A 26707-nucleotide genomic window follows, 5' to 3' on the forward strand; every position below is an offset into this window, starting at 1 on the left:
CCACGCTCAACGGGCCAAGTGCCCGCTGAGTCCCGCCGTCATCGTTTGCGCATGGTGCTACCCGGCGGGACCTCAGTGCTCTGGCTGCGTGGGCGTCCTGGTGGAGGGCGGGGGGAGCCGACTCCGGAGGGGAGGGGGGGGGGGCCTCCACGGTTGCCAGGCCCATGATTGGGGGCAACCGATCGGAGAGTAGGCTCATTCTGGGGAGGGGGGCTATGTTCCTCCGCGCCGGGCCCTTGTAGGGCTCCGCCATATTGCACGGGGGCCAGCGCGGAGATGGGCGTGGCACGCATGCGCAAACCTGCGCTGACTGTGGCGCGTGCATGTGTGAACCCACACCGGCCGTGGCGTGCCGACTATTGGTGCCGGAGCAGCAGACACCACTCCGGCGCTGTTCTAGCCTCCCAGGAAGGGATGAATGCCTGGGCCTGGAGGCCCATTGATGCCGGCGTCGCTCGCTCTGGTTTTGATGCCAGCGTCAACACTTGGCCAGGATATCAGAGAATCCCGGCCACCATCTATCACCCCCAGGTCGTAACCGTGGTTTTCGCACAGCGGCGCCAACACCGACATCACTTCTATCCTGAAATGCCTCCTCAGCTTGTTCCAGACCTTTACTGTGGACTGCATCACCGGCCTCTTCACATATTTCCTTGGTACTATTGGCAACGGCGCCGTCACCATAGCCCCCAAGCTGGATCCCTGACACCTCCCTCCTTCCCACCACCGCCTCACCTTCTCCACTTTCTCCACCCAGTAAAAATGCAGCAGATTCGGCAACGGCAACCCTCCCTTCTGCCTCTGTCTCTGTAACAGTGCCCTTTTAACGCTTGGCACCTTCCATGCCCATACAAAATCTGAGATAATCATATCCAGTTTTCGAAAGAAGGTACAAAGATTGGGTGTTTGGAATATGAACTGGAACCTCGGCTAAACGTTCATCTTCACTACTTGAACCCTCCTTGCCAGAGTTAAATGCAGCATGTCTCACCTCTTCAGATCCTCCCTGACCTCCTCCACCAGCTTTGTTAGATTCCATTTATGTTACATCGTCCGTTCCCTCGCCACCTGAATCCCCAGGTATCTAAACCTGTCTCTGGCCACCTTGAATGGCACGTCCACAGGCTGGCTCACTGACACAGCCATTCACTGGGAACACTTCACTTTTCCCTAGGTTAAGCCTTGGTGAATTCTATCGGTGTGGCACTCCCAACTGCACTCTTGTGTTTAGTTTGTCTCCCTCAGGATCTTTTCTTTGCCTAAGTACCGTGGAGTCGGACTATGATCATGTATGCCAGCCGCCCGGGTCTGGGCCTTTTCCTCAACCAACGATGGGCCTGGTTTATTTTAGCAGGGCATGAAGAGACCCTCTCTCCCACCAGCTGCCCAAACATCTTTGCCAAAAAGTGGTATTTGCTCTTTTATTCCCTCAGGCAGCCCAACGATCCTCAGATTTTGTTGTCTGGAGTGGTTCTCCAGGTCATCAATCTTTGTCTTCATCATTTTTTGCCCCTCTGCCATCATCATCACCTCAGCCTCCAAGGAGGCAATCTGATTCTCATGATCTGAGACCGTCTCCTCTCCCTTCTGGATTGCCGAATTCTGCATTCCAGCCACAGTTCCACCCTCTCCAGAGCTGCCCGAACTGTCTCAGTCACTTTTACAAGATCCTTTGTGACCGCCTGCCTTTGCTTTCTAAATTCTGTCATCAGGAACTCCACCAACTTCTCAGTTGTCCACTGAGTGGGCAACAATGCCACAGCTCCCTCCACCATGTTAACCCCTCCTGTGTCACACGTATCCTCTGAGTCCGAAGAGAGCACTTTACTCATCACACTCCTCATTTGGTAGCCTTTAGACACCCCACACTGGAGGAGGGATCCTAACCCCTCCACTATCTCACTTTTGTTGCCCATTGCTAATTGTCCTTGAAATGAGTGGCTTGCTTGGCTCTTTCAGAGGGCGGTTAAAAGCTTTGTTGGTAAATCTAATTATTGGAAAGCATTCGTTTACATAGTTTAATAAATATTGATCCTCACACTGAGATGGAAATACAATGTACTCATAGAATCATAGAATCCCTACAGTGCAGAAAGAGGCCATTCAGCCTTTTGGGTCTGCACTGGCTCTCGGAAAGAGCACCTTATCTCACCCCACGCCCCCACCCTATTCCTGTGATCCAGTAACCCCACCTAACCTTTTGAACACTAAGGGCAATTTAGCATGGCCAATCCACCTAATCTGCATACCTTTGGACTGTGGGAGGAAACCGGAGCACCCGGAGGAAACCCACACAGATACGAGGAGAAAGTGCAAACCTCACACAGTCACCCAAGGCTGGAATTGAACCCGGATCCCTGGCGCTGTGCTAACCACTGTGCCACCATGCCACCCCATATACTTCCGCCGCTATAATTCATGGAACTTTCTGAGGCCAAAATAATTTCTTCACAGGTACCAAAAACAATGATAACGTGAAGTCGTCTCGAGGACTAAACTGGAGTCTCTAGAACAGGGGTGGGCAAACTTTTCCGTGCAAGGGCCACATTCAGAAATTCACAATTTTAAAGGGCCGCATAGTATATTAAGTAAAATAATTAATATTTTAAATAGCCAAAATAAAAGGTCTTTAAAGAAAAAAAAGCACATTTATTTGAAAAACAAAGTAACTCAGTAAGTAACAGAACAATGTCAATGAGAATGATGCATCTGACTGCAGTCATTTACCAGTTTATTGAAATCAGGCGTCAAGTTGCTTGTGCTGATCTTTAACACTGACAGAAGCACAGCCTGGCCGAGTCAACGATAAAAACGCGCGCAGTGGGGTGGATGAGTGGGGCTGCCTTATTGGTCGGTTTAGTTGGGTGTGTGGCCAATAGGAGTCCAGGTTACAAACAATAATAAGGCTTGTTTATTATTAATAAATAATAATATTTAAAAATGCCGGTTATGATTCCGGGCACCTCATTGGCTGGCCGCATAAAAACCTTTGTCGGGCCGCATGCGGCCCGCGGGCCATAGTTTGCCCACGGTCCCTGCTCTAGAAGTTAACATCTCCTCGCCCTCCTGAATGATTTCTCGACCAATCGCACTTTGAGGACGCATCACCCAACCGTGAGACCTTTCAGTCTGACAAGCCCCTCTTACAGTGAAACACCTTTAATTCCCAGCTATCCCCAGACAGCCAGTTTCATCCTGGATAAACACCCTACAGCTTCCCCTTCCACAGCCACCTGAAACAGATTCTCTTACCTGTGATCTCATCCCTTCTATTCACAAATACCAAAGTAGTGGATGTGGGATCAAAGTTGCCGCTGCCCTGCTCAAAATCTGACATACTGCACCAGCACAACACGTATCCTACGTTTAGTAAGAAAGACAGTCCAACAAGCACCAGAACTGAGATCCAGCACACCAAAGGAGATATAGCGAATTGAAGTTCCGCATAACCATTTATATTGGGGGGGGGGGGGGGGGGGGGGTGTAGGCGGTGTTTGGCAAGTCACAACTATTTCGGTTTAGTTTCAGTTTCACCCCAGTGATCATTTACATGCGCGATTCGAAATAGATAGCTCTTGTACTTTGGAAAGTGTCTTTTGCAGGTTGGTGTATCTTTGTGGTAAGAGCAATGGTTTCCAGTGCGATGTTTGGAACGCGGTAAGGTTTAGCCAGTTTAAATATTCTCGTTCGGTTGTCTTCCGAGGCAGGCCTCCCTAATTACTGAAAACCTCGATTACCATGAACTTGAGACCATCCAAAACTCGACCAGGATGCTACTCATTCTACTCCTGTCAAATTCCCCCATGGCCTCGCACATTAAATCCCTTCTTCTCTGCCTGGACCACTCCACAGAGAATATGGAGAGGTCTATTTAATATAATAATCATTATTGTCACAGGTATGCTTACATTAACATTGCAATGAGGTTACTGTGAAAAGCCCCTAGTTGGGTACAGGGAGGGAGAATACAGAGGCCAAAATTCGCTCAGCCCACGCCGGGCCGGAGAATCGCCGGGCTGGGCGCGAATCGCACGACGCTACCCCGACGCCGGTCCGCCGAGAGCAGAGAATCGGCACCATTGGCGCTGGCACGGTTGGCACGGTTTTCCGCCCAGGATGGGCCGAGCGCTCGCGCAATAAATCGGAGTCCCACCGGCGGCGTCCACGTGTGGTCTTACCTGGCAGAACCTCGCCGTGCTTCCACCTGGGGGCGGCCTGGTTTGGGGGGGGGGGGTGGGTCCAACCCCAGGGAGGGGTGGGCTCCACTGTGGCCTGGCCCGCGATCGGGGCTTACCGATCGGCAGGCCGGCCTCTCGGGCTGGGGCCTCTTTTGCTCCACGCTGGCCCCTGTGACCCTACGGCATATTGCGTTGGGGCCGGCACGGAGAAGGGAGCCACCGCCCATTCGCGCAACTGCGGCGGTCGAACTGCGCATGCGTGCATTGGCACCGGTCGCAGTGCACCTGCACAGACCAGCGACGCCCATTTGACGCCATCATCGGCAGCTGGCGCGGCATGGGTCACTCCAGTACCGTGCTGGCCTACTGAGGGGCTCGGAATCGCTGCTCCTGAGGGCATGTTGACGCCGTTGTGAAACGCAATAGCGTTTATGACGCCGTCAACACTTAGCCTCAGGATCAGCGAATCCCGCCCAGAATGCCCAAATGACCTAACAGCATGAATTTCAGGACTTGTGGGAGGAAACCGGAGCACACGGAAGAAACCCACGTACACGGGGAGAACGTGCAGACTCCGCACAGACAGCACGTAAGCCGGGAATCGAAACAGGGACCCTGGCGCTGTGAAGCAACAGTGCTAACTGCTGTGCTACTATGCCGCCCACCTGTTCCCTAGTTGGTCAAGTACAAAAATGGTTATGACATTCAATGTTGAGGAACTGTTGAACGTGGGCAACCTGGGTGGGAGAAACTCAGGGAACCTGTATGGGCAACTGTTAGAAGGGGCATGCTCCCCACTATTTGGAGGATGGGTTCACTCTGTGAAGGGCCTAACTCTACCCCTCGTCATCTAATATGGGCCCCAACTCCTCCTCCCACCTGGCCTACACCCCCTCCACTGACACCAAATCCTCCGACATAATCCGTCCATAAATATGGGAAATACTTCCCTCCTCTGACCCTGCAAGCGAAATAACCCTCTCCATTAGTGATGTTCACGGCACCACAGGGAACGTCGGGAAAATCTGTTTCGCAAAGTTGCGAACTTGAAGTTATCAGAATAAATCTGAACCTGGGAGCGTGAACATTTCCTTCAATTCCTCTAGACTGGCAAATTGCTCCTCCAGGAACGAACCGGCCACTGGTCAAATTTATATGGAGATATGTGGTGCATATTTACTGGTGCTTGTGTGGGAACAGCATATAGTTGACAAATATACCTTCAATGACAACAAAATAGATGGACAGGTGTTTGACACTAAGGGCTTGACTTTCAAAATGGTGTCAGGTACTCAATTCTGGATAATTTCTTGGTCCTGACCCCACATTGCCACTGCATTACTTACTCAACAGTATTTTGAAATGTCAATATGCTATATGGGCTGGATGCCTAATTAGTGGCACCCGCTCCAGGAGGTAGATGCTTCCTGCCAGGTGCCAGAGGCAGATGCAGCCAAGTTGGGGCTTGCTGGAGAGAGCAGGCAGCCCCGTGCAAGGCCAGCAGTCTTAACATAAACAAAGTGACCATGCAGCCTAAATAAAGATATGTTCATGACCTGGTGCAAGATTCCATGTGTCCCAATACGTTTAATTGAATAAAAACAAATCTTTGTTTCTCCTCGCATTAAACCCCAAACTTGTGCAGTAACTGGCACCAGATTGGGTTCCGTGAATTCTATGTCATAAAAATCACATTCACATCCCCACTGGCCTGGTAAGAAGCTCCTCAAGGAGCTGAATAGGTCATTAACTGGAGGTGAGTGGGTTCTTCAGCCCCCCTGTCCTGTCTTCCATTTGAAAATTTTGGTGTGTCCTGAAGATATCAGAATCCAGACATGTGTTCAGGAATTGATTTCAACCCAGACAACTGTTAAAAATCAAGCCTTTTGGACTGAATTTTCAGTCTATTTTAGAATAACTATATGGAGGGTACACATTGGGAAGCCAGTCGTGGATGCTCCAGAGCATCATGCCAACTCCACAAGAGGTTCAGTGGAGCAAAGGAGGACCGGACATAAAGTTTAGAAGGTGCCCGAGGTGCCTTACAGGTGGCAGGAAGAGTGGACATTCAGTACCTGGACTTTGAAGGTGTTCAGTGCCCCACTCGCCTCAAGGGTACAGAAAAAAAGGGGGAAAGGATGCCAACGGCAATAAAGCTACCATCTAGAAAGACAAAGGCAGCAGATGCCGAAGAACACCACCAGCTGAAGGTTCTCCTCAAAGTTACTTACCATCCTGACGTGGAACTACATCACCGTTCCTTCACTGTCAGTGGGTCAAAATCCTGGAACTCCCTCCTTAACAGCATGTGGATCTACCGACACCACTGGGACTGCAATGGTTCAAGAAGTCAGCTCACCACCACCTTCTGAAAGGCAACTAGGGATGAGCAATAAATGCTGATCTAGCCAACGAAGCCAACATCCTGTAAAAAAAAAAGGAAGTTTCCAGCAGGCAATGGGGCCCATGATAATGAGGGGCAACACCCTTTGCACAAAGGACAGAAATCTGGCCATCAGGCAGGCTGGCAGGCAAGGAGAGGTGAAAAAAGGGCAGAAAGGCAATGTAGACCAAACCATCAATGCAGGATTGACCATCAAACACTAAGCTATCTGAAAATTACTGCGGGCCAATTCCACAGAAGACTCTGACTCTTCATGCAGTTAGCATTAGACATTTGTACCCGTATTGCAGAAAACTTACACTTTGCAGCACTTGTCACAAGCCCTGGCAGTTACTGTCAAAGATACCATGACTTTGAACTTCTTCTCTTCTGCCTCCTTCCAAGGATCAACTGAGACCTTGCTATCATCTCAAAAATGAGTCCTTACCACTGCATCTCACTGTTGTCCATTCTGTGGAGATGGACAGCATATTTCTTTAGTGTGAGACATGGCCCAGTGTTGGGTGTTACCTCCATCATTGAATTTACCTCAGTTTTAGTGCATCATGGATTGTACCCATATTCACTTCAAGGTATCCAATGTCTTAACTAGTGAGGTCAATAAAGACGCAGAGCTTCATATCTAACTAGTCTGTAACCATAACGAGATGGTGGTAGCATAGCGCTTTAAGGGGCAGTCCTTCACAGGGTATGGTAGCACAGTGGTTAGTACAGTTGCTTCACAACTCCAGGGTCCCAGGTTCGATTCCGGGCTTAGGTCACTGTCTGTGCGGAGTCTGCATGTTCTCCCTGTGTAAGCGTGGGTTTCCTCCGGGTGCTCTGGTTCCCTCCCACAGTCCAATGGTGTGCGGGGTAGGTGGATTAGGATACACCTAAAAAGGGTTAGGTGAGGGTAATGGGTTGTGGGGATAGGGTGGAGGTGTGTCATAGAATCATAGAATTTACAATGCAGAAGGAGGCCATTCGGCCCATCAAGTCTGTACTGGCCCTTGGAAAGAGCACCCTACTTAAGGCCATACCTCCACCCCATCCCCGTAACGCAGTAACCTCACCTAACATTGTTTGGACACTAAGGGCAATTTACCATGGTAAATCCACCTAACCTGCACATCTTTGGACTGTTGGAGGAAACCAGAGCACCCAGAGGACACGGGAGGACGTGCAGACTCCGCACAGCCAGTGACCCAAGCTGGGAATCGAGCCTGGGACCCTGGAGCTGTGAATCAACTGTGCTAACCACTGTGCTGCCATGCTGCCCCTGGCTTAGGTAGGGTGCTCTTTCCAAGGGCAGGTCCAGACTCGATGGGATGAATGGCCTCATTCTGCACTGTAAATTACATGATTCCATGATTTTTGTTTTTTTAAATAAATTTAGAGTACCCAATTCTATTTTTCCAATTAAGGGCCAATTTAGCATGGCCAATCGACCTAACCTGCACATCTTTGGGGTTGTGGGGGCAAAACCCACGCAAACACGGGGAGAATGTGCAAACTCCACACGGACAGTGACCCAGAGCCGGGATCGAACCTGGGACCTCGGCGCCGTGAGACTGCAGGGCTAACCCACTGCGCCACCGTGCTGCCCCATATGATTCTATGATATGATTACCTGCCCGGAGCCTATAGGGACGGAGCTTGAAAACCTGAGCCTATCGTTTGTCAGGGTGTGGACCCAGGTAGAGGGCATAATCAAAGTATGCCTGGTAGTCAAGGGAACAAGTCCTGTGTTGAAGTTGTGTTGATCTACAGGATAAAGTTCTTCCTTTGTTAATAAATCACCACTGCGATTTAATATTGCCTCATCATTTTATCTCGGGCTACAACATTGGCGAAGAGAAAAAAATCAATCCACTTGAACGGAAAGTTGTCGACCTTTGGAAATAGGTAAGAGTGGCCTCACGGTGTCCTGCAAAAAGGAAAAACCGCAATCGCAATTGAATAGCTATGACACTATTTGCGAAAATCGATCCATTTGATCCGGAGGTTGAAAATCTGGACAGATTTGTGGAAAGGGTTCGATACCTTTTTGCTGCCAACAAAATCACAGCAGAAGAGTAAGCAAAAGGATATATTACTCACAGTTTGCGGCCCAGAAATTTTTTCTTTTTTAAAAATAAATTTAGATACCCAATTCATTTTTCCAATTAAGGTGAATTTAGCGTGGCCAATCCACCTACCCTGCACATCTTTGGGGTTGTGGGGGCGAAACCCACGCAAACACGGGGAGAATGTGCAAACTCCACACGGACAATGACCCAGAGCCGGGATCGAACCTGGGACCTCAGCGCCGTGAGGCAACAGGACTAACCACTGCGCCACTATGCTGCCCTACGGCCCAGAAATACCGGTATATAACCTTGTGAGAAGCCTAACATCTCCAGAGGCTCCAGACACAAGTCCTTTGATCCATTAGTGCAACTAGTGAGGGACCCTCTCCGACCCTCCATTCTGATGCAATGCTATAAATTCCATTCAGCCATTAGGGGTCCTGGAGAAACTATCTGCTTTTGTCGCCAGGTTTTGGCAGATGTCGGAACACTGAATTTGTTCTGTCTCTTAGTGATATATTATGTGACCAGTTGGTCTGCGGTATCAATAACTTGAATATTCAAACAAAGCTGCTCGGAGAAACTAAAATATCTTGAGACAAAATGGCTGAGTTGGCTCGAACAACTGAAAATGCTGGGCACTTTGAAACTACAAGGCATGCCAAATGAGGTAAATCAGTTATGGCGGGAAACGACAGTTGCTCAGAGGACCTACCTCGAAGTGAGGGTGCAGCAGAGCTTGAAAAAATAGAGTGACCAGCAGTCAAATGGTTTGTTATCGTTGTGGGGAGGCCGTCCCCAAGACACACGCAAATGTTAGGAATTCATTTGTTTCAAATGCAATAAAAAAGGCCATATGCAAGCAGTGGAGTCAGACAGACTGCACCTAATTCCAAAAGAATGTTGCGGCTCCAGTGACAAGCTTGAGGAAGATCTGAAAGAGAACTCTGACGTCTATGAGCTTAACATGGTAAGGTTAAGCAAAACACTCCCCATTGAAATTGTCCTTATTGTTTTTTTTTATTTAAAAAAAAAACATTTTATTAACGCATTTATGGTTTAAATTGTCCCTATTGTTAACTGCCGTCCATTAAATGTGGCGGACAATAAAGATGCGGTTGTCACGGTGGTAGGAGAGCAAACATTTAAGTATTTACAGAGGCCTGCTACCCTTGAATCTTAGCACTACATTGGCCACTTTAGCCACCTATACTGGGGAGGTACTGAAGATCGTGGAAATGACATCAATGGCAGTATCGTACCAACACCAGTCCGCCTAGCTGCCCTTAATTGTAGTTAAAGCACACAAAGCAAGCCTCATGGGGCGCGATTGGCTAAAGAAAATCAGGCCTAATTGGTTAGAGATATTCAGCATTAAGGACAGAGTTTTCCAGGAAGTATTGTGTAATACCACAAGGTTTTCAGAGACAGTTCGGGGTAAATCAAAGGGGTGAAGGCCAAGATCTACATAGAGCCAGAGGCAACACCAACATTTTTTGGAGCACAACCAGTGCCTTATGCTCTGCACCAAAAATTGAAATGGAGTTGAAACATCTGTAAGACCTGGGTTTATTATTCCAGTAAAAGGTAAAGTCACAGATGACCATAGGCTGCTTTCCGCTTTGAGGGAGGGAGCTGACTGGTAGTGATTTAAACTGAGGATCACCACACCTCAGGCGAGGAACCAGGTTGATAACCTCAGCTGGTACGAGAATTGAACCCACATTGCTGGCCTTGCTCTGCGTATAAATCAGCTGTTTAGCCAACTGAGCTAAACCAGCCCCAGTACAGCCCCTGTTTTTGACTGCCCCTACTCCCCAATCTTGTGAAACCCTCACCCCCCTCCACCTGGTATGGTCTCTCCAAGCCCGATCCCTGGCAGTGCCACTCTGGCATCTGAACACCCTGGAACTGCCAGCCTAGCATCCTCGAGTTCCTCTGCCGGGTGTCCATATTGCACTGCCAGTGTGCCAGGGTGCCAGGTTGGCAGTGCAAAAGTACCCATGTGCCAGCGTGAGTGGCCAGGTGCCTCCTGCCTGTCCCCAACCACCCGGGTGTCTCTAATGGCCTGGGAGACCCCCCTACTTCCAGGTGCCATTATGACTGGTCCATGCTTCTGTGGATCAGTTTTAAACGGTGCCCTGGCGAGGTCTCCCAGGCGCGACCATTAGGTTCCGGGCATCAGGAGAATCTGGGGACCGCATATTTGAAGTCTAATGACTCATTTAAATATGTTGATCTGGGCCCAGCGAGTGTGAGATCCAGATTGCAACATCTCGCAAGAATCCATTAAATCTTGCGAGATGTTTCAAGCTCCGTAATCTGAGATTCAACAGCCTCGTCCCAACACCAAGTCGGACGCGACAAGCCCGCTGAATCGCAACATTTGCCTTTCATTTCTGTTCACAACTTGGAGAAATGCACCTCTCATGCTTTTCATATTCATCAAGCAGAGTCAGCACTAGGAATCAAATCCTGAAAGTAGACTCAGTAATAGAGAAGGGAGGGGTGGCACGGTTGCACAGTGGTCAGCACTGCTGCCCCACAGCACCGAGGACCCGGGTTCAATCCTGGCCCTACGAAAGGAGACAAGGACGTACCCATGACCACCGCGACAGACACCATTAGAAGACCTATTGGATGCAGCATTCTAGGCAGAGGGAACTGTAATGACATGTATGAACGACTGGTAGAGAGGGCTGACAATGTACTGGACGCGACGAGGAGGAAATGGAAGACCTGTGGTTTGTAATAGGGTGGGGATTCTGGAGCGAAGCACCGCATAGGGTCAACTCCGCCTCCACGTGCGCAAGACTCAACCAAACGCAACTAAAAACTTGACAAGAACCCGAATGAGTTGGTTCTTCCCGGAGGTAGAGGACAGAGGTGCCCCAGACTTGCCGGGTACTGGACAGCCTTCTTCGAGGCAATGTTGAAAGTGGTGAAGATGAGGATGGAGCCATGCCCAAAAGTGTCGGTCATCGGGGTATCAGACCAGCCAGACCTTTTCCTGGGGATGAGGGTGGACGTCCTTGCCTTTGTCTCCCTGATCACCTGCTGTACAATCCTACTCGGCTGGCAGTCAGCAGCACCACCCAAAGCTGCAGATTGGCTGTCCGACCTCTCAGAATCTCTCCAAATGGAGTAAATCACATCCGCCATCCGTGGGTCAGAAGAGGGCTTCCACAGAACATGGCAGCCATTCACCCGATAGTTCCGGGAGCTGTTTGTGGCCAGCAACTAAGTAGCCAGACGCCGGGAAGAGGTAGCCAAGACATGATAGGAGAGAGGGGAGTGAGGGAGGATTCGGGGGGGGGGGAACAAGAAGGAGTAGCCAAACCCAGCAAGAAAGGGGATAGTAGGGAAGAAGGGGGAGAAATAATAGAGGGGAACCAGAAGGGAGAAAGGAGAAGGGAGCACAAACTGGGGGGAAAGCAGAGGGGAGGATAATGGCCACAACAAACACAGCAAGGCAAAAAGAGAAAGAGAGAACAGGAAGAAGGAACGATCCATGGCCGAAGCTAACCAAAACGTGTAAATAGCATCAGGGGCACCCCCAGGTGCCCCTCTCACCCTGTTTTGTTTTGTAAAAAGAAATGGGGGGGGGGGGGAGAACCCCTTTCTCATGAACTTGTTTTTTCTTCCTTTGTTTTTGTGTATGTATATTTGTAGTTATGCCATGTACAAAACCCAATAAAAAATACTACCTAAGGAAAATTGCTGTACTTAATCTGAAATGAAATGAAATGAAAATTGCATATTGTCATGAGTAGGCTTCAATGAAGTTACTGTGAAAAGCCCCTAGTCACCACATTCCGGCGCCTGTCCGGGGAGGCTGATACGGGAATCGAACCGTGCTGCTGGCCTGCTTTGGTCTGCTTTCAAAGCCAGCTCTTTAGCCCTGTGCTAAACCAACCTCTAAACCAGAAGATTGTTCAATATGGAACAGCACAGCAACATACATTTTTCTCGCATTATTCTGTTGAGGGTGGTTCCGTGCTGTGAGCCAGTCTGAATTAACACTGGATTTTTTTTTATGAGTGGTTGGAAACAAGTGAGAGAGCTGGAAAGTCACAGAACGTGGTAAACAACCAACAGTTTCAGGAAATCATTGGGCCCAGCCAGAAGAAAATGAAAACGAAACAAGCACCGACTTCTTTGAAACACTTGGGTCTGGCAGAGCAAACAGTCGCTGGTTTGATGCGATTGCTCCGTAGGATCACCGTTTCGTTTTACTGGTTTTGCTCAAACTATATCGGAGATTTTATTTTTCAGAAGCCGGTGGTGAGGCGCTGAAGGAGAAGAATGGAGAAGCGCTACGATCCCGAAGACACCACTTTGAAATTTGTAAAGAGAAAGGACGACATCACAGGTAAAATACCGATCGGTGCGCGGCAGCAGCGTTACAGCTGGAAAATAAAGACACAGATTTATTTGTATCGATTGTAAGTGCATAGAGCGTTTAAGGTGGTTTCTCAAAACATACCAGGCCACTTTCAGAAATATTAGGTTCAGATAAAAAACTTTTGTCAAATAAGTCGGATTTAAGGAGGGTCTTAAAGGCAGGAAGTGGGGTAAAGGAGGCAGAGGAGTTTAGGGAATTCGAGAACTTGGGGCCCATGCAGACTGCTGACGGGGCAGGAATTCAGATCGCTGAAACTGGTTCTGTCACTCAACGATTTCTCCTTTAACTTGTCTCACTTCCTGCAAATAAAAGGTGTGGCGATGGGTATCTTCATGGGCCAACAAAAACAGGAAATACTGAAGCATGGCAGCAGATCTGACAGCGTCTGTGGAGAGAGAAGGGAGCTAACATTTCGAGTCTGGATAACTCTTTGTCAAAGCTCTTTGTTAAAGAGTCATCCAGACACAAAACATTAGCTCCATTCGCTCCCCACAGATGCTGTCAGTCCTGCTGCCAACGTCCAGTATTTTCTGTTGTTTCAGATTCCAGCATCCGCAGTAATTTGCTGGTATCTTCATAGGCCTCAGTTACACCTGTTTTTTGTGGGGAAGGAGGAACATTCCTTGTCCCAGTCTTATCAGGCCCGCTCCCACAACTCTTCCTCCTTTACATGGATGACATTATTAATGCTACTTCACGTTTTTGCCTGGACCTGGAAAAAGTTAGTAATTTTGCTTCTAGTTTCCATTCCTCTCTTACCTTCACATGGTCCATCTCTTAGACACTTCCCTTCCTTGACCTCTCTGTCTCCATTTCCAGCGATAGACTGGCCACAAATATTCACTACAAACCCAGTGACTCCCACAGCTCCTCACACCCCACTCCCTGTAAGGACTCCATCACAATCTGCAAGTTTCTCCATCTCCAGTGCATCTGTTCTGATGATGCCACCTTCGCAACACCCTTTCTGACGTGTCAGCCTTTTCTCTCCACTACGGTCTCTCCCCTCTCCCACCCCCCCCCCCCCCCCCCCCCCACCACTGTGATTGGCAGTGAACCGGGTCTGAACCATCTTTCGCACCTCTGCTCTCTCCTGCCTCCCAGAAACATGACACGGTCCCTCTTGTTCTCACTTTTCACCTCAGCAGCCTCCACATTCAAAGGATAATGATGTACAGAGCGATCTGGGAGTTCAGGTCCATTGTACCCGAAAGGTGGCAACGCAGGTCGCTAGAGTGGTCAAGAAGGCATACAGCATGCCTGCCTTCATCGGACGGGGTATTGAGCACAAGAGTCGGCAGGTCACGTCACAGTTGTATAGGACTTTGATTAGGCCACATTTGGAATACTGCGTGCAGTTCTGGTTGTCACATTACCAGAAGAATGTGGATGCTTTAGAGAGGGTGCAGAGGAGGTTCACCAGTGATGTACCATCAATTCGACTCGAGACACGATTAAGATCCAAATGTGGCTTTAATCAGCTAGTTGTTAGCCCGGTGGTCGACGACAGAGAAAGGCTGACCGCCGGGAACTCTGGTACTTATACCCGCCTCGGAGGCGGGGTCTACTTGCCTCTCGACCAATTGGTAAGCAGTCACATGACTAGTCCCAACCAATCGGACAAGAGGCACATGACCAGCCAGAGCCATGCTCTGCACCAATGGCAGTGCTCACATTCATACCACCACAACTAGGATGTTGCCTGGTTTGGAGGGTGCTAGCTATGAAAAAAGGTTGAGTAGATTAGGATTGTTTTCTTTGGAAAGATGGAGGTTGAGGGGGGACCTGATTGAGGTCTACAAAATTATGAGAGGTATGGACAGAGTGGATAGCAACAAGCTTTTTCCAAGAGTGGGGGTGTCAATTACAAGGGGCCACGATTTCAAGGTGAGAGGGGGAAAGTTTAAGGGAGATGTGCATGGGAAGTTTTTTACGCAGAGGGTGGTGGGTGCCTGGAACGCTTTGCCAGCGGAGGTGGTAGAGGTGGGCACGATAGCATAATTTAAGATGCATCTAGACAGATATATGAATGGGCGGGGAACAGACGGAAGTAGATCCTTGGAAAATAGGTGACAGGTTTAGATAAAGGATCTGGATCGGCACAGGCTGGGAGGGCCGAAGGGCCTGTTCCTGTGCTGTAATTGTCTTTGTTCTTTGATAAACCTCTGCCATTTCTGCCAACTCCAGCTTGATGCCACCACTAGTCACATTTTCCAATCCTCCCTCCTCATCCAAGGTGCTAAAGCCTCCTTTTAGGTGAAGCAGTGTTTCACTTGCACAACCTCCAATTTGTTTTCTTGTATGCACTGCTCCCAATGTGGCCTCCTCTACATCGGGGAGACTAAAAACAGACTTGCAGAATATCTTCAGTCTGTCCACAAGATTGACCCCAACCTTCCTGTTGCTTCCCACTTCAACTCAGCATTTTGTTTTCATGTGTACATGTCTGTTCTTGGCCTGCTGAAATGCTCCAGTGATGCCCAACTCAAACTGGAAGAACAACACCTAATCTTCCGATTAGGCACATTACAGCCTTCTGAACATTGAGTTCAACAGCTTTAGTCTGTGAACTATCCCCTCCATCTTGACTCCCCCTTTTGTTTTCTGTCATTCTGTCCCCTAGGTTTGTCCCAAATATTCCCCCACATGGCTAGTGTCCCTTGTAGTTCAGTTTTGCTCCCCCTGAGCACTGACCTCTATTCCCCAAATACATTATGCTATCCTACCTTTACCACGATTAACACTCTTCAGTCCCTAATGGAACCATTACCAGCCCCTTTGTCTCATGTCCGTGACATCTTTGTCAATCTGTCCTTAGTTCCGACCTATCACTGACTTTCCATTCTGCCCCACACCCATCTCCAAGTATATAATTCAGCATAGTTCCATCCATTTTTAGTTCTGTAGAAGAAACATATGGACTTGAAATGTTAACAGTGTTTCTCACTCCACAGATGTTGCCAGACCCGCTGTTTATCCAGCATTTTCTGTTTTTATTTCAGATTTCCAGCATCCGCAGTTTTTTTACTTTAAATTAAAATTCGGGATGCTCAAGAGTCAAGAATTAGAGTAGATACCTGGAAAGGTTGTAGGGCTGGAGGAGATGATAGAGTGGGTGGGTGGAGACCATGGAGAGATTAGAAAATAAGGATGAGAATTGTAACATCCAATTTAAAGTTGAATTGGAGTGCTCAGTTTCTCCGATCAAGCAGCAGATGGACCATTCAAATATGCATTCATCTGCCATTTGGATGTATTAGTTTCCTTTTCAATGTCAAAGTGAGGTGTTTGCAATTGAAAAATAAGATTATCATTGACTTTAGCTAATACTAATATTTTCTTTTTATATATTTTTGTTCTCCTTTTTCACATTTTCTCCCAAATTTGCACCCACCATCAATAAACAATAATCAGTAACGAATATAATGTCAATCCCCAAATCAATAACAACGATCCCATCCTCCCACCAAACATTACCCCACATGTTCACATAAACAAATGACAAAAAGGAATCAGGAATCACCCATAGTCACCATTAAAACACACAGTTCCCCTACCCCCAACCCTCCCAACCACCCCCCAACTATCCAGTTCTTGAAAGTGCATAATGAATAATGCCCATGAATTGTAGACCCCCTCTATCCTTCCCCTCAGTTCAAACTTAACCTTCTCAAGAGTCAAGAATTCCAACAGGTTCCCCCACCACGCCAGGGCACAGGTTAGAGAGGTTGCTCTCCATCCCATCAGGATCCACCTTCAGGCGATCAACGAGACGAAGGCTACAATATTTGCCTCCACACCGTTTCAACCCCAGCTGATCCGACGCCCAGTTTCATGTGCACCACTTTTAGAGATTTTCCTAAAAACCTCCTTCCCGTAATCCTCCAGCTTTGGACAGGACCAAAACATATGAACGTGATTAGCGCCCCCGCCCCGCAACGTTCACACTCATCTTCTACCGCTTCAAAGAATTGGTTCATCCTCGCCCTTGTGAGGTGGGCTCTATATACCACCTTCAGCTGTATCAGCCCAACCTCACGCACAAGGAGGCGTTCACTCTCCGGAGCACCTCACACCAGAACCCCTCCTCTATACCCTCTCCCAACTCTTCCTCCCACTTTGCTTTGCTCCCTTCCAGTGGTGCCTTCTCCTCTTCCAAAATAGCTCCGTGTACCGCCGACACTACACTCTTCTCCAGTCCCTCTGTCATCAGCACCTCCTCCAGCAATGTGGAGGCCGGCTCCACCGGGAAGCTCTGTATCTTCTTTCTGGTAAAATCTCGAACCTGCATGTATCTAAACATTTCCCCCTGCTCCAGCCCATACTTTGCTTCCAGCTCCTTTAATCCTGCAAAACGACCCCCAAGAAATAAATCTTTTAGTGTCTTAATCCCCCTTCTCCTCCCATTTCCTAAAATTTCCATCCCATTTCCTGGCTCAAATCTGTGGTTCCCCTGAATCGACATTTCCCTTGACCCTGCCCCCAACCCGAAGTGTTGGTGAAACTGGCTCCAAATTCTCAATGAAGCTATTATTACCGGACTCCCTGAGCATTTCCCCGGGGCCATCAGGAGCAGCGCTGTTGCTTACGCCTTCAATCCCGACCCCCTGCACAAACTCTCCTCCATTCTGACCTACTGGGAATCAACCCCTCTGACCCAGCTCCGCACCTTCTCCACATTCGCCGCCCAGTAGTAATACATCAGGTTCGGAAGACCCAAACCCCCTGCCTGCCTTCCCCTCTGTAGCAGCACCTTTCTAACTCTGGCCACCTTCCCTCCCCATATGAACAAGGTAATCATTCCTTCAATCTCTCTGAAAAAAGCCTTTGGCAGGAAAATTGGCAGGCATTGAAAATAAACAGAAATCGCGGCAACACGTTCATTTTAACCGCCTGTACCCGACTCGCCAGTGACAGAGGGAGACCATCCCACCTTGCCAGATCAGCTTTCACTCTCCCCACCAAACTAGAGATGTTGTACCTGCAAAGCCTCCCGCACTCCCGGGCAACCTGCACCCCCAGATACCTAAAGTGAGTCCCTGCCCTACGGAATGTCAGCCCCCCCACCCGTGCCTCCACCCCCGGCCAAGACACCACAAAATACTCACTCTTGTCTAGTTTGATTTGTACCCTGAGAAAGCCCAAACACCCAAAGCAGCTCCAATATTCCCCCTATTAGGAGATACTAATATTTTTAAAGGGGGATTGCTTTCAGTTAAAATACTCCTTTGCTTTTGGAAAGCTATAGAGTTACAGAGGGCTGGATTCTCCGCCCTGCCGTGCAACTTTTCAGCCTCGACCCGGCTGCTGGATTCTCCATTGAGCCGGCCGGTCAATGGGGTTTCCCATTGTCGGGCAGCCCCATACCGTTGGGAAACCCCTGGGCGACGGCAAAACAGAGAATCACGACGGCGGAGAATCCGGCCCTTAGTGTTTTCATGTTTCATCATGGTCTTAACATTTACAGACATACCTGTATAAACTCCAGTTAATCATTGCATCATGGGCAGTTAGCCGACGCCAAAATCAGGAAAGGCAATTGGGTGGAGAATCGGTTCCGACGGCAAAATGATGGCATTTTCCGCCTGATCACTGAATGCGATTTCGGCGTCGGCAAGCGGAGAATTCCTCCCAAAGACTCAGAAACGGAAACCTCCGCCCCAGGTGTTTGGAAGCAATGGGAAAAAAGGAATTATCAGTCATGTTGCCATTGGAAATAATGCTCCTTTCATCACCAACATTTCTAACTGTTTATTCCCCAATTTAGATCAAGTTTCTTTGAACAATTCAAATAAAAAGTTTGTTTTTAAATATTTGGGAAGCGTTTTCTTTGAGCCATACTTTGCAGTGGTAAATGGCTGTGAAACTGACTGCATTCGCTCTCATTATTCCAATGAACCTGTATTAACTTCTGGAGTCTATACGTCGGCATAATTCATCAGACAATCTAAAGGCCTGTGATCATATGCTTCTCCTGAGGCAATTTTTAACTTTATTTTAGCTTCTACCTGAATTCAAACGTTATGATTTAAACATGAAATAAAAGTGAAAGTTAGTAGATACTTTTAAATTCCTAATTTGCCAAGTTTGATAGGCTGCTCACCTGTCTGCTGACATCACTGTGGCTGCACACCAAGACAGACCCTTAGCCTGGCACTAGATTTAAACAGCTGTGGGGTAATGGGGGAAATCACATCACAAGAGATTGCTAGATCTTTGTGGATCCCTTACTTTAAGATCAGCAGCAAATTACCTGTTTTCACAACTGACTGGAAAATCTGACCTGTACATTTAAAACCATAGATTCTCTTGCTCAAATTTCTAATGAAAGATGTCTATTTCAGGAGATGACGACCCAGATGTTCTAAGAATAGAAATGTCCTGCGGACATGCTGTAGATCCCAATTCACTCACTGGATGGTGTCGAAGCCGAATGGACCAGGTCAGTGCCTTGGACAAAATTAATCCATTTTTTTAGTGATTATTAAAAGTGATATTTTTAAAATATAATTTTCAAATTCTGTTCTAGGGTCATTTCACATTCCACTGTCCTGCTCCACCGGACAACCCTGTGGAGAAATGTAACAAGGAATGGTCTTACGTCGAGGTTCGCAGACATGCACTGCTGACTGATGAGGAACAGCGGTATTTTGAAGAGAAGGTTGCCACACTCGCTGCTGCAAAATACTGTGAATACAAATGGGTAATTCAATGCCAGCAATTTACTTTATAGTTAATAATAAAAATAGGGGACAATACAGGAACGGAGAAAGCTACGACAAGTCAGGATGGTGTGAGGTTGTAGAAGAGTAAGGCAATCAGCATGGTTGATTCAGGCATTGCTTATAAGAATACTTTTATTGAGGAAAAATTGAAAAAGGCTATCTTTCATTAGATGAGATTCCTCATTTATGGTGAGGAAGATTGAATAGACTGTGGATCTTTTCTGTTTGAAAATAGAAGTCTGAGAGGTGACCTAATTGAAGTCTTGCAAATTATTATGGTTTTCAGTAAAGGAGATGTAGGAAAGTAAATCTTGTGGATGGAATTTTCCACTCCCATTAGTGGCGGGATTTGGGGGCACAGAATTTGGAATTTGGGGACTAGGTTTGCAGAGGGGCAGAAGTAAGGTGGCAAGGATAACAGGAGGGGACAGGGTCAGAGTGGGCATGGTTGTGGGCTCTGAGGAGAATTAAGGCATTTGGAGGGGGATGGGAACATGGTCCTGTGTAATAGGTTGACAGAAAGGAGATTAAAAGTGACATTGGCTGTGTCAATGGTAATGGGCTGGAAATTAGTGGGTGATGGGGATCGTAAAAGATTGTGGAGCATGTCTGGAAAGTAATATGCTCCATATTTCCAGTCACACCAATGCAACACATTGAATGTAAAACTGCAATACCTTGAACTTGAACTTTTCAGGTAGGTGGAGTTCAAAGTCAATACAATTGGCTAACTAGAGGGATACCTAGTAATTATGAGGAAGCTGTATAAGAACAATGTTTAGTTGTGATCTCCATTCTATGGTGATTGCCACATGCAAGGAAATTTGTGACCAAAACATGGGTCTCAGAATATCAAGATCCCAGCAAGGTCGAGAGCAGACAGTCATTCTATGCCATTTGCCATCGGCTGCAGTCAGAGATCAGTGATGAAGTGGGGAGCAAGGTAGATCCCTCCAAGGGCATGACCGGTGGTTGCCAACCAACTCGTGACGCCAAACTTTCATCCTCTAGGGTGAATGGTCCTGGATGTCAAGAGTTCATGTCTTCTGCTCTGCCAAGGCAATGGTCTCTCAATAGAGTTCCGAGGGTTATGGAGACAAGCAGAAAAGTGTCCATGTGAAGCTTCTTGCACATAGCTTTCATCACCCTGGTCAAAGGGCAATGTCTTCATATGCATACATAAATGAATGGGAAGAACATCCATCTCTTGTTCTGCAGGATGTCCTTTAACTGAAAGGGGTGAGGTAGGGATTCTGTGTCTATATGGAGGCCAGGTGAAGGTCTCAGCACTTGTCTGCTGGCATTGAGAAACCTGCAAAGCACACTCTCATTCACTAAATTTATCATTTCAATTTGCTCACTCATACACTGAGATGACGATGATCTAGGCTGCAGGTCACCCTGTCTTGGTAATGGTTCTCATCCAGATGAGGATATGGAAAGCACAGGGCAATGAGAAGCAAGGGCCTGGGTAGCAAGAGGCAAGGTTAACAGGCTGGCGCACATGAAGCACTACAATGGTGAGCATTGGCCTTGACCATGGTGTATCATAGCTGTCCTCTTGCCCAGAAATGAGCAAAAGACAATGGCAGATGTGCCTTCGTATGTCCGTGGTTGTAACTGCTCACAGTTGCCAGCTTCTCTAGTACAAGTTGTGGCTACAAGGACACCGGAGGAGTAATGTGGAACTCCTGGCCTGCAATGTATGAATGTGTGTGTGTACAGGTGCTCTTTAAAAATGGTGCCAGCACCTTTAATCCCATGAGGTAATGGTGGGGAAGGGAATTTACTGCTCACCCTGACTCAAAATTTGTTGTGTTCTTGTACATGCATAATTAATAAGCTGGAAGCCAAAGGTCGTGCTTGTTCAGCTGCCCTCCCACCCAACAGGAATCGCACCAATTTCTCACCTCCACTGTACTTCATCTCCAGATGAGAAAATTCCATCCTATGTTTTACATAGCAGATGTCTCATGCTATGCAATGCACCTTTATCATGAGGGTCACAGATCAGTAATTACATATGAATATACAAACATACATAGAGCATATGAATTAGGAGCAGGTGTAGGCCATTTGGCTTCTCAAGCCCGTTCCACCATTCAGTAAGATCATAGATGATCTGATTGCATCCTCAACTCGGCATTCCCGCCTACCCCGGATAACCTTTTACCTCCTTGCTTATCAAGAATCTATCTACCTCTACCTTAAAGAATCCAACAATCCAGAATCTTGAGTTCAGATCCCACTGTAGCAGCTGGGGAATTTAATTTCAGCCAGATAAATGAATAAATTAAACTTTAAACAAAAGTGCTGTTACAAATAGCGGTGACGATGTAGCTGCTGGAGTTTTGCAAAAATCCATCAGGTTCACTTATGTCCTTTGGAAAAAGAAATCTGCCATCCATGGTCTATATGTAATTACAGTACAGTACAGTAATATGTAATGGTCTGTCTGGTCTATATGTAATTACAGACCCACAGTAACGTGCCCTCTGAAATAGCCCAGATGCCCACATCATAGGAATGAATTTTTTAAAAGTGTCTTTTGGGGTTAATGTTCCCCATGTCTTATCCTCCTACTCACTGTGTCAGTTAGTATGCAAAATATTTTTATAATGCAATAAAATGGACAAAGTTAAGAGTCACACAGATATTTCTCATAAGAGGATTAGAATCAGTTGATTGAGGACCATGAAATGTACCCTGGAGTATCCCTAAAGTTAATTAGTATTAATGTTAATTTGCCATTGCCATCTACAGATGCTAGATCCTTCTCTGTTACCTTAAAGTTTTAGCTACTAATTTGATTCTTAATGTGCTCAGTGGCTTCCTACTCCAATTTATGGTCAGTAGTGTTCTGTGTTCTACTTTACTTGGCAAAAGTGTGTGTGTGGTGGGGAGGGGTGCATGGGGTCACTTTGTATCTGTGCTCACAATGTTGATAAATCTGCTCATTGGGGTGGAGTGGATTTGTTTAGTTTCAATCTTACTCTTAAATACGCCGTTCAGCTGGGGGAGCCAATCAGCTGTTTTTCAGGTACAGCACAGTAAGTACATTGCTCATTGAATCAAGGAGACTGACACTTATTCAACTAATTCAGAGTTTCCTTGCAACTCAGATCTTTCACACTGGGAATCAGTTTGCTTCTTTTGCTTTGCATTCAACAAGTCAAATGGCTTTTGTTAAAAAACCATGTTTTAAATCAGAAATGACTACTGAGTGGGTTGAACTATAGGATCAGTCGGGCGTTCCCAAACTGGGGTCCGTGAAGGATCTCCAACTATTTTGATGAAACCAAATAAACTAAATTAAATAAACTAAAGGGTAAATTAAAAGGGGCAGCCCCTTAAAGGGATACTGCCTTAAACAAAAACAAATCACAAATGAAACTTACAACGTCAAATTAAAGTGTCATGAAGAAGGTCAGTAAAGCACCCCAATCCCTGTGGGGCCCATCGGGCACAAAAGGCCTCAATGGTACCCATGGACACCTTATGCTCTCTCTCCAGGAGTAGTAAACACCAGTTCGAATGTGCAAAATTTAAAAGAATTATAGAAATCAAATGGGCCAATCAGTGCAAGATCTCTTGGAGCAATAGATGATGATAGGCTACCTTGCACAGAGAGGCCTTTCTGTGATTGGCCCATTTAATGTATTCCACCTCACTGTTGCTGGACAGAATAGCCCACGATCAACTGCAAGGCCGAGGTAAGGAGACTAAATGGGCTGAAAAGAGGCAGTGCATGGCCTTCAGGCAGTGGCACGGCCTTTGGAAAGAAGCAGGTGGGGTTCTGGCCTCGAGAAGGAAGCAGGGAGACTTGGGATTAGGAAAAGGAGTGAGATGGCGTTTCGGCCTTGGGAAAGAAGGGAAGGTTCGGGCCTCGGAAACAGGTGCGCGCGTATGTGTTTGTGAAGATGTGAGTGTGTTTGTGTGTGCATAAGCATGTGAGTGTGCAGATGTGGGTGTGTGGGAGTGTGTGTGTGATTGTGCATGTGTGAGGGTGTTTATGTGTTTGCATGTGTAAGAGGATGCTTGTGTATAAGAATGTGTGTGTGTGAGGATGCTTGTGTGGCAGGTTGCTTGTGTGTGAGGATGTTTGCACATGTGTGAGAGTGTGTGTTTGCATGGGTGTGTGTGAGGATGTGTGTGGGTGTTTGTGTATATATATGAGGGTGTTTGGGCATGTGTGAGGGTGTTTGCATATTTGTGAATGTGAGACATCAGTGCTTGTGTGAAAAGGAGAGAGGGAGAGAGATGCATGTATCTGATATTAGAATCCGATGTCCAGCATCCTTCCTCCCATTAAAATGATAAAACAGAAGACTTACATATTTTAAATCAGGGAACTTTTAAATTGTGCCATCTTTAAAGGATGCCCTGATCAGAGCTAAAGTGGAACACCCTCCCCACCCTGGACAATCATCGGGGTCAATCCCTCACTACCGATGTATTGCTGGCGTTCCCCCACCTTCAGTGCCCGCTCCCTTTCCCCTTGACTGATAGTTTCCCCCTGACAGCCCACGCTTCCCCTCTTTCCACCACACATAACTAGAACCCTCCAGCCCCCCCCCCCCCCCCCCCCCTCCAATGGGGCTCTTATGAGGGTCTGAGCCCATGACACTGCACCTTGCCATAGGTTGGCACTGCAAGGTTCTGTCAACCTGGCAGTGCCAACCTGTGCCCGGGCATGTCTCACTCCCCCCCCCCCCCCCCAACCGCCTAGGGGCTATACTTAGCCTTTGTGCCCCTGGAGGGACCCCCTTTTTTTTCGAATGAATCTAATTTTTGAAGTGCTGTTGTAAACCTTGCTGAGGTTTCACATTGGTGAGGTTTGAGTAGTCTACTCTGGTCCCACACGGCGGGACCTGGAATGTATGTCTGCGGGGGCCATCCTGTAGGTGGGGGGCCGTGGGAATCCGACCCCGGGGGGCCTCCATGGTGGCCTGGGCCGCGATCGGGGCCTACTGATTGGCGGGCGGGCTGGTTCTGTGGGGACCTACATTCCTCCGCGCCGTGCCCCTGTAGGGCTCTGCTATATTTCCTGGGGGCTGGCGTGGAGACGGGAACCCACGCGCATGCACGGAATCACGCCGGCTGTAGCACGCGGCTGGAGCTGGATTGGATTGGATTGGATTTGTTTATTGTCACGTGTACCGAGGTACAGTGAAAAGTATTTTTCTGCAAGCAGCTCAACAGATCATTCAGTACATGGGAAGAAAAGGGAATTAAACAAAATTCAAGAAAATACAAAAAATACGTAATAGGGCAACACAAGATATACAATGTAACTACATAAGCACTGGCGTCGGATGAAGCATACAGGGTGCAGTGTTAATGAGGTCAGTCAATAAGAGGGTCATTTAGGAGTCTGGTGACAGTGGGGAAGAAGCTGTATTTGAGTTTATTCATGCGTGTTCTACTGCAGGGTAGCTGCAGGGACCACTCCGGCCTAGCCCCCTAGGAAGGGGAGCATTCCTGATTATCGGGGACCGTTGACGCCGGAGTGGAGAATCCCGGCAGCGATCTCTCCGGAGAGAATTGCACTTCCAGATTCTCTCCTGATTTTCCACCCATGCCACTGTTCTCTCTTACGGCGAATGCAGGCTGAAAATCATCCCCATGTGTTCTAACAGCGAGAAGAGAATCTGTGGCTTCTGTTTCTCTTTCCAGCAGTTTGAAAGTGTGTGCCCTGCCTTTGTATGACCAGCCAAGCAAGGCAGGCAGCATCTTCAATATAAACCAACTAGCTGCCAACTTCATTGGATGGGACAGATATCATCCATTGAGACTTTAAATCAACTCTGTAGAATCTGTGTGTGTGTTATCCTATTGATTGGATATATTGAGCTCCAAAACAGGACAATTCAGACTTCTAGGTCTTATTTAGCTTCAAACTCAGTTAATTCAATGAAATTTTTATTTCCTGCCTGCACTTATCCACATTAAGTTGCATTGGTTCTTATTCTGCACTTGCACTATGTCCAAACAATTTTGAAATTTCTCTGATTTCACTGTTATTCTTTTTTCGGTAAAATTTGCATTTGAAATTCTAAATCTGGCTGTTTTATAAGGTTTTATATGTCATAGAATCTGCAGTGCAGAAGGAGGCCATTCGGCCCATCGAGTCTGCACCGGCCCTTGGAAAAAGCACCCTACTTAAGCCCATGCCTCCACCCTATCCCCGTAACCACACCGAACCTGTTTGGACACTAAGGGCAATTTATCATGGCCAATCCACCTAACCTGCACATCTTTGGACTGTGGGAGGAAACCGGAGCACCCGGAGGAAACCCACGCAGACACGAGGAGAACATGCAGACTCCGCACAGACAATGACCCAAGCCGGGAATCGAACCTGGGACCCTGGAGCTGTGATGCAACTGTGCTAACCACTGCTCTACCGTGCTGCCCTAAAAAAAGATCTAAGAAACTGACTGGCGCTCACTAATTAAACTAACAAATGGTTCAGTACAGTATTTTTAAATGTCAATTTAAGTGATTTAAAATCAGATTGTTGACAGGTGAAGTTCAGAATATTTGATGTTAAATAAACCTCACTCAGTTCTCACTCTTAAGCATATCAAGGAATATTTTAAAATATAAAAATAAACAGTTTTTATTTAAACTGCCTGATTGCACTGGTTCATGGAATATTTTATATTTGTAGTTAATCAAATGCATTTTATCAATAACTTGGAACTGTAGACTCGCAGCGATTTCCTGATTGCATCCCAGGTGGGAAATCTTTCTCGAGTGCTCAACCTTAGTTTCAAAGCTGCTTACATCTTTTATGATTTTTATTTATTTTAATAGCCCTATTCCTGTTAAAGTTATGGAGGATTTTCTTGGTTTTGTTTGTCTCTGTTGAAATTATGCATAGTTTCTAATACTGTTATAATAATTTAATCTCCAAATTGCAGCAATCCTTTAACTTTTGCAGA

General features: G+C 47.2%; 2 protein-coding genes across 5 annotated transcripts in view; one reads left to right on the forward strand and one right to left on the reverse strand.

Moving 5' to 3' along the window:
- The window catches only part of LOC119976365 (probable E3 ubiquitin-protein ligase ARI5), a 48319-nt gene extending 44915 nt beyond the window's left edge, over window positions 1–3404 (reverse strand). For all 3 annotated transcript variants that reach the window (XM_038816853.1, XM_038816852.1, XM_038816850.1), the window contains exon 1: window positions 3253–3404. In XM_038816853.1, the coding sequence (XP_038672781.1) occupies window positions 3253–3337 (85 nt within the window). In that variant the 5' untranslated portion in view covers window positions 3338–3404. The remainder of the gene's footprint in view (window positions 1–3252) is intronic.
- Window positions 3405–3560: 156 nt separating this feature from the next.
- si:ch211-212k18.15 (uncharacterized protein DDB_G0292642) overlaps window positions 3561–26707 on the forward strand; it is a 31780-nt gene continuing 8633 nt past the window's right edge. Inside the window, exons 1-4 of one of the 2 annotated variants that reach the window (XM_038816952.1) lie at window positions 3561–3602; window positions 12906–13002; window positions 19380–19477; window positions 19565–19738. In XM_038816952.1, the coding sequence (XP_038672880.1) occupies window positions 12936–13002; window positions 19380–19477; window positions 19565–19738 (339 nt within the window). In that variant the 5' untranslated portion in view covers window positions 3561–3602; window positions 12906–12935. Of the gene's footprint in view, window positions 3603–12514; window positions 13003–19379; window positions 19478–19564; window positions 19739–26707 lie in introns of those variants that run through there. The other variant, XM_038816950.1, reaches the window with a different exon arrangement.

Source organism: Scyliorhinus canicula, chromosome 13, assembly GCF_902713615.1.
Source record: "Scyliorhinus canicula chromosome 13, sScyCan1.1, whole genome shotgun sequence".
Classification (NCBI taxonomy): Eukaryota; Metazoa; Chordata; class Chondrichthyes; order Carcharhiniformes; family Scyliorhinidae; genus Scyliorhinus; species Scyliorhinus canicula.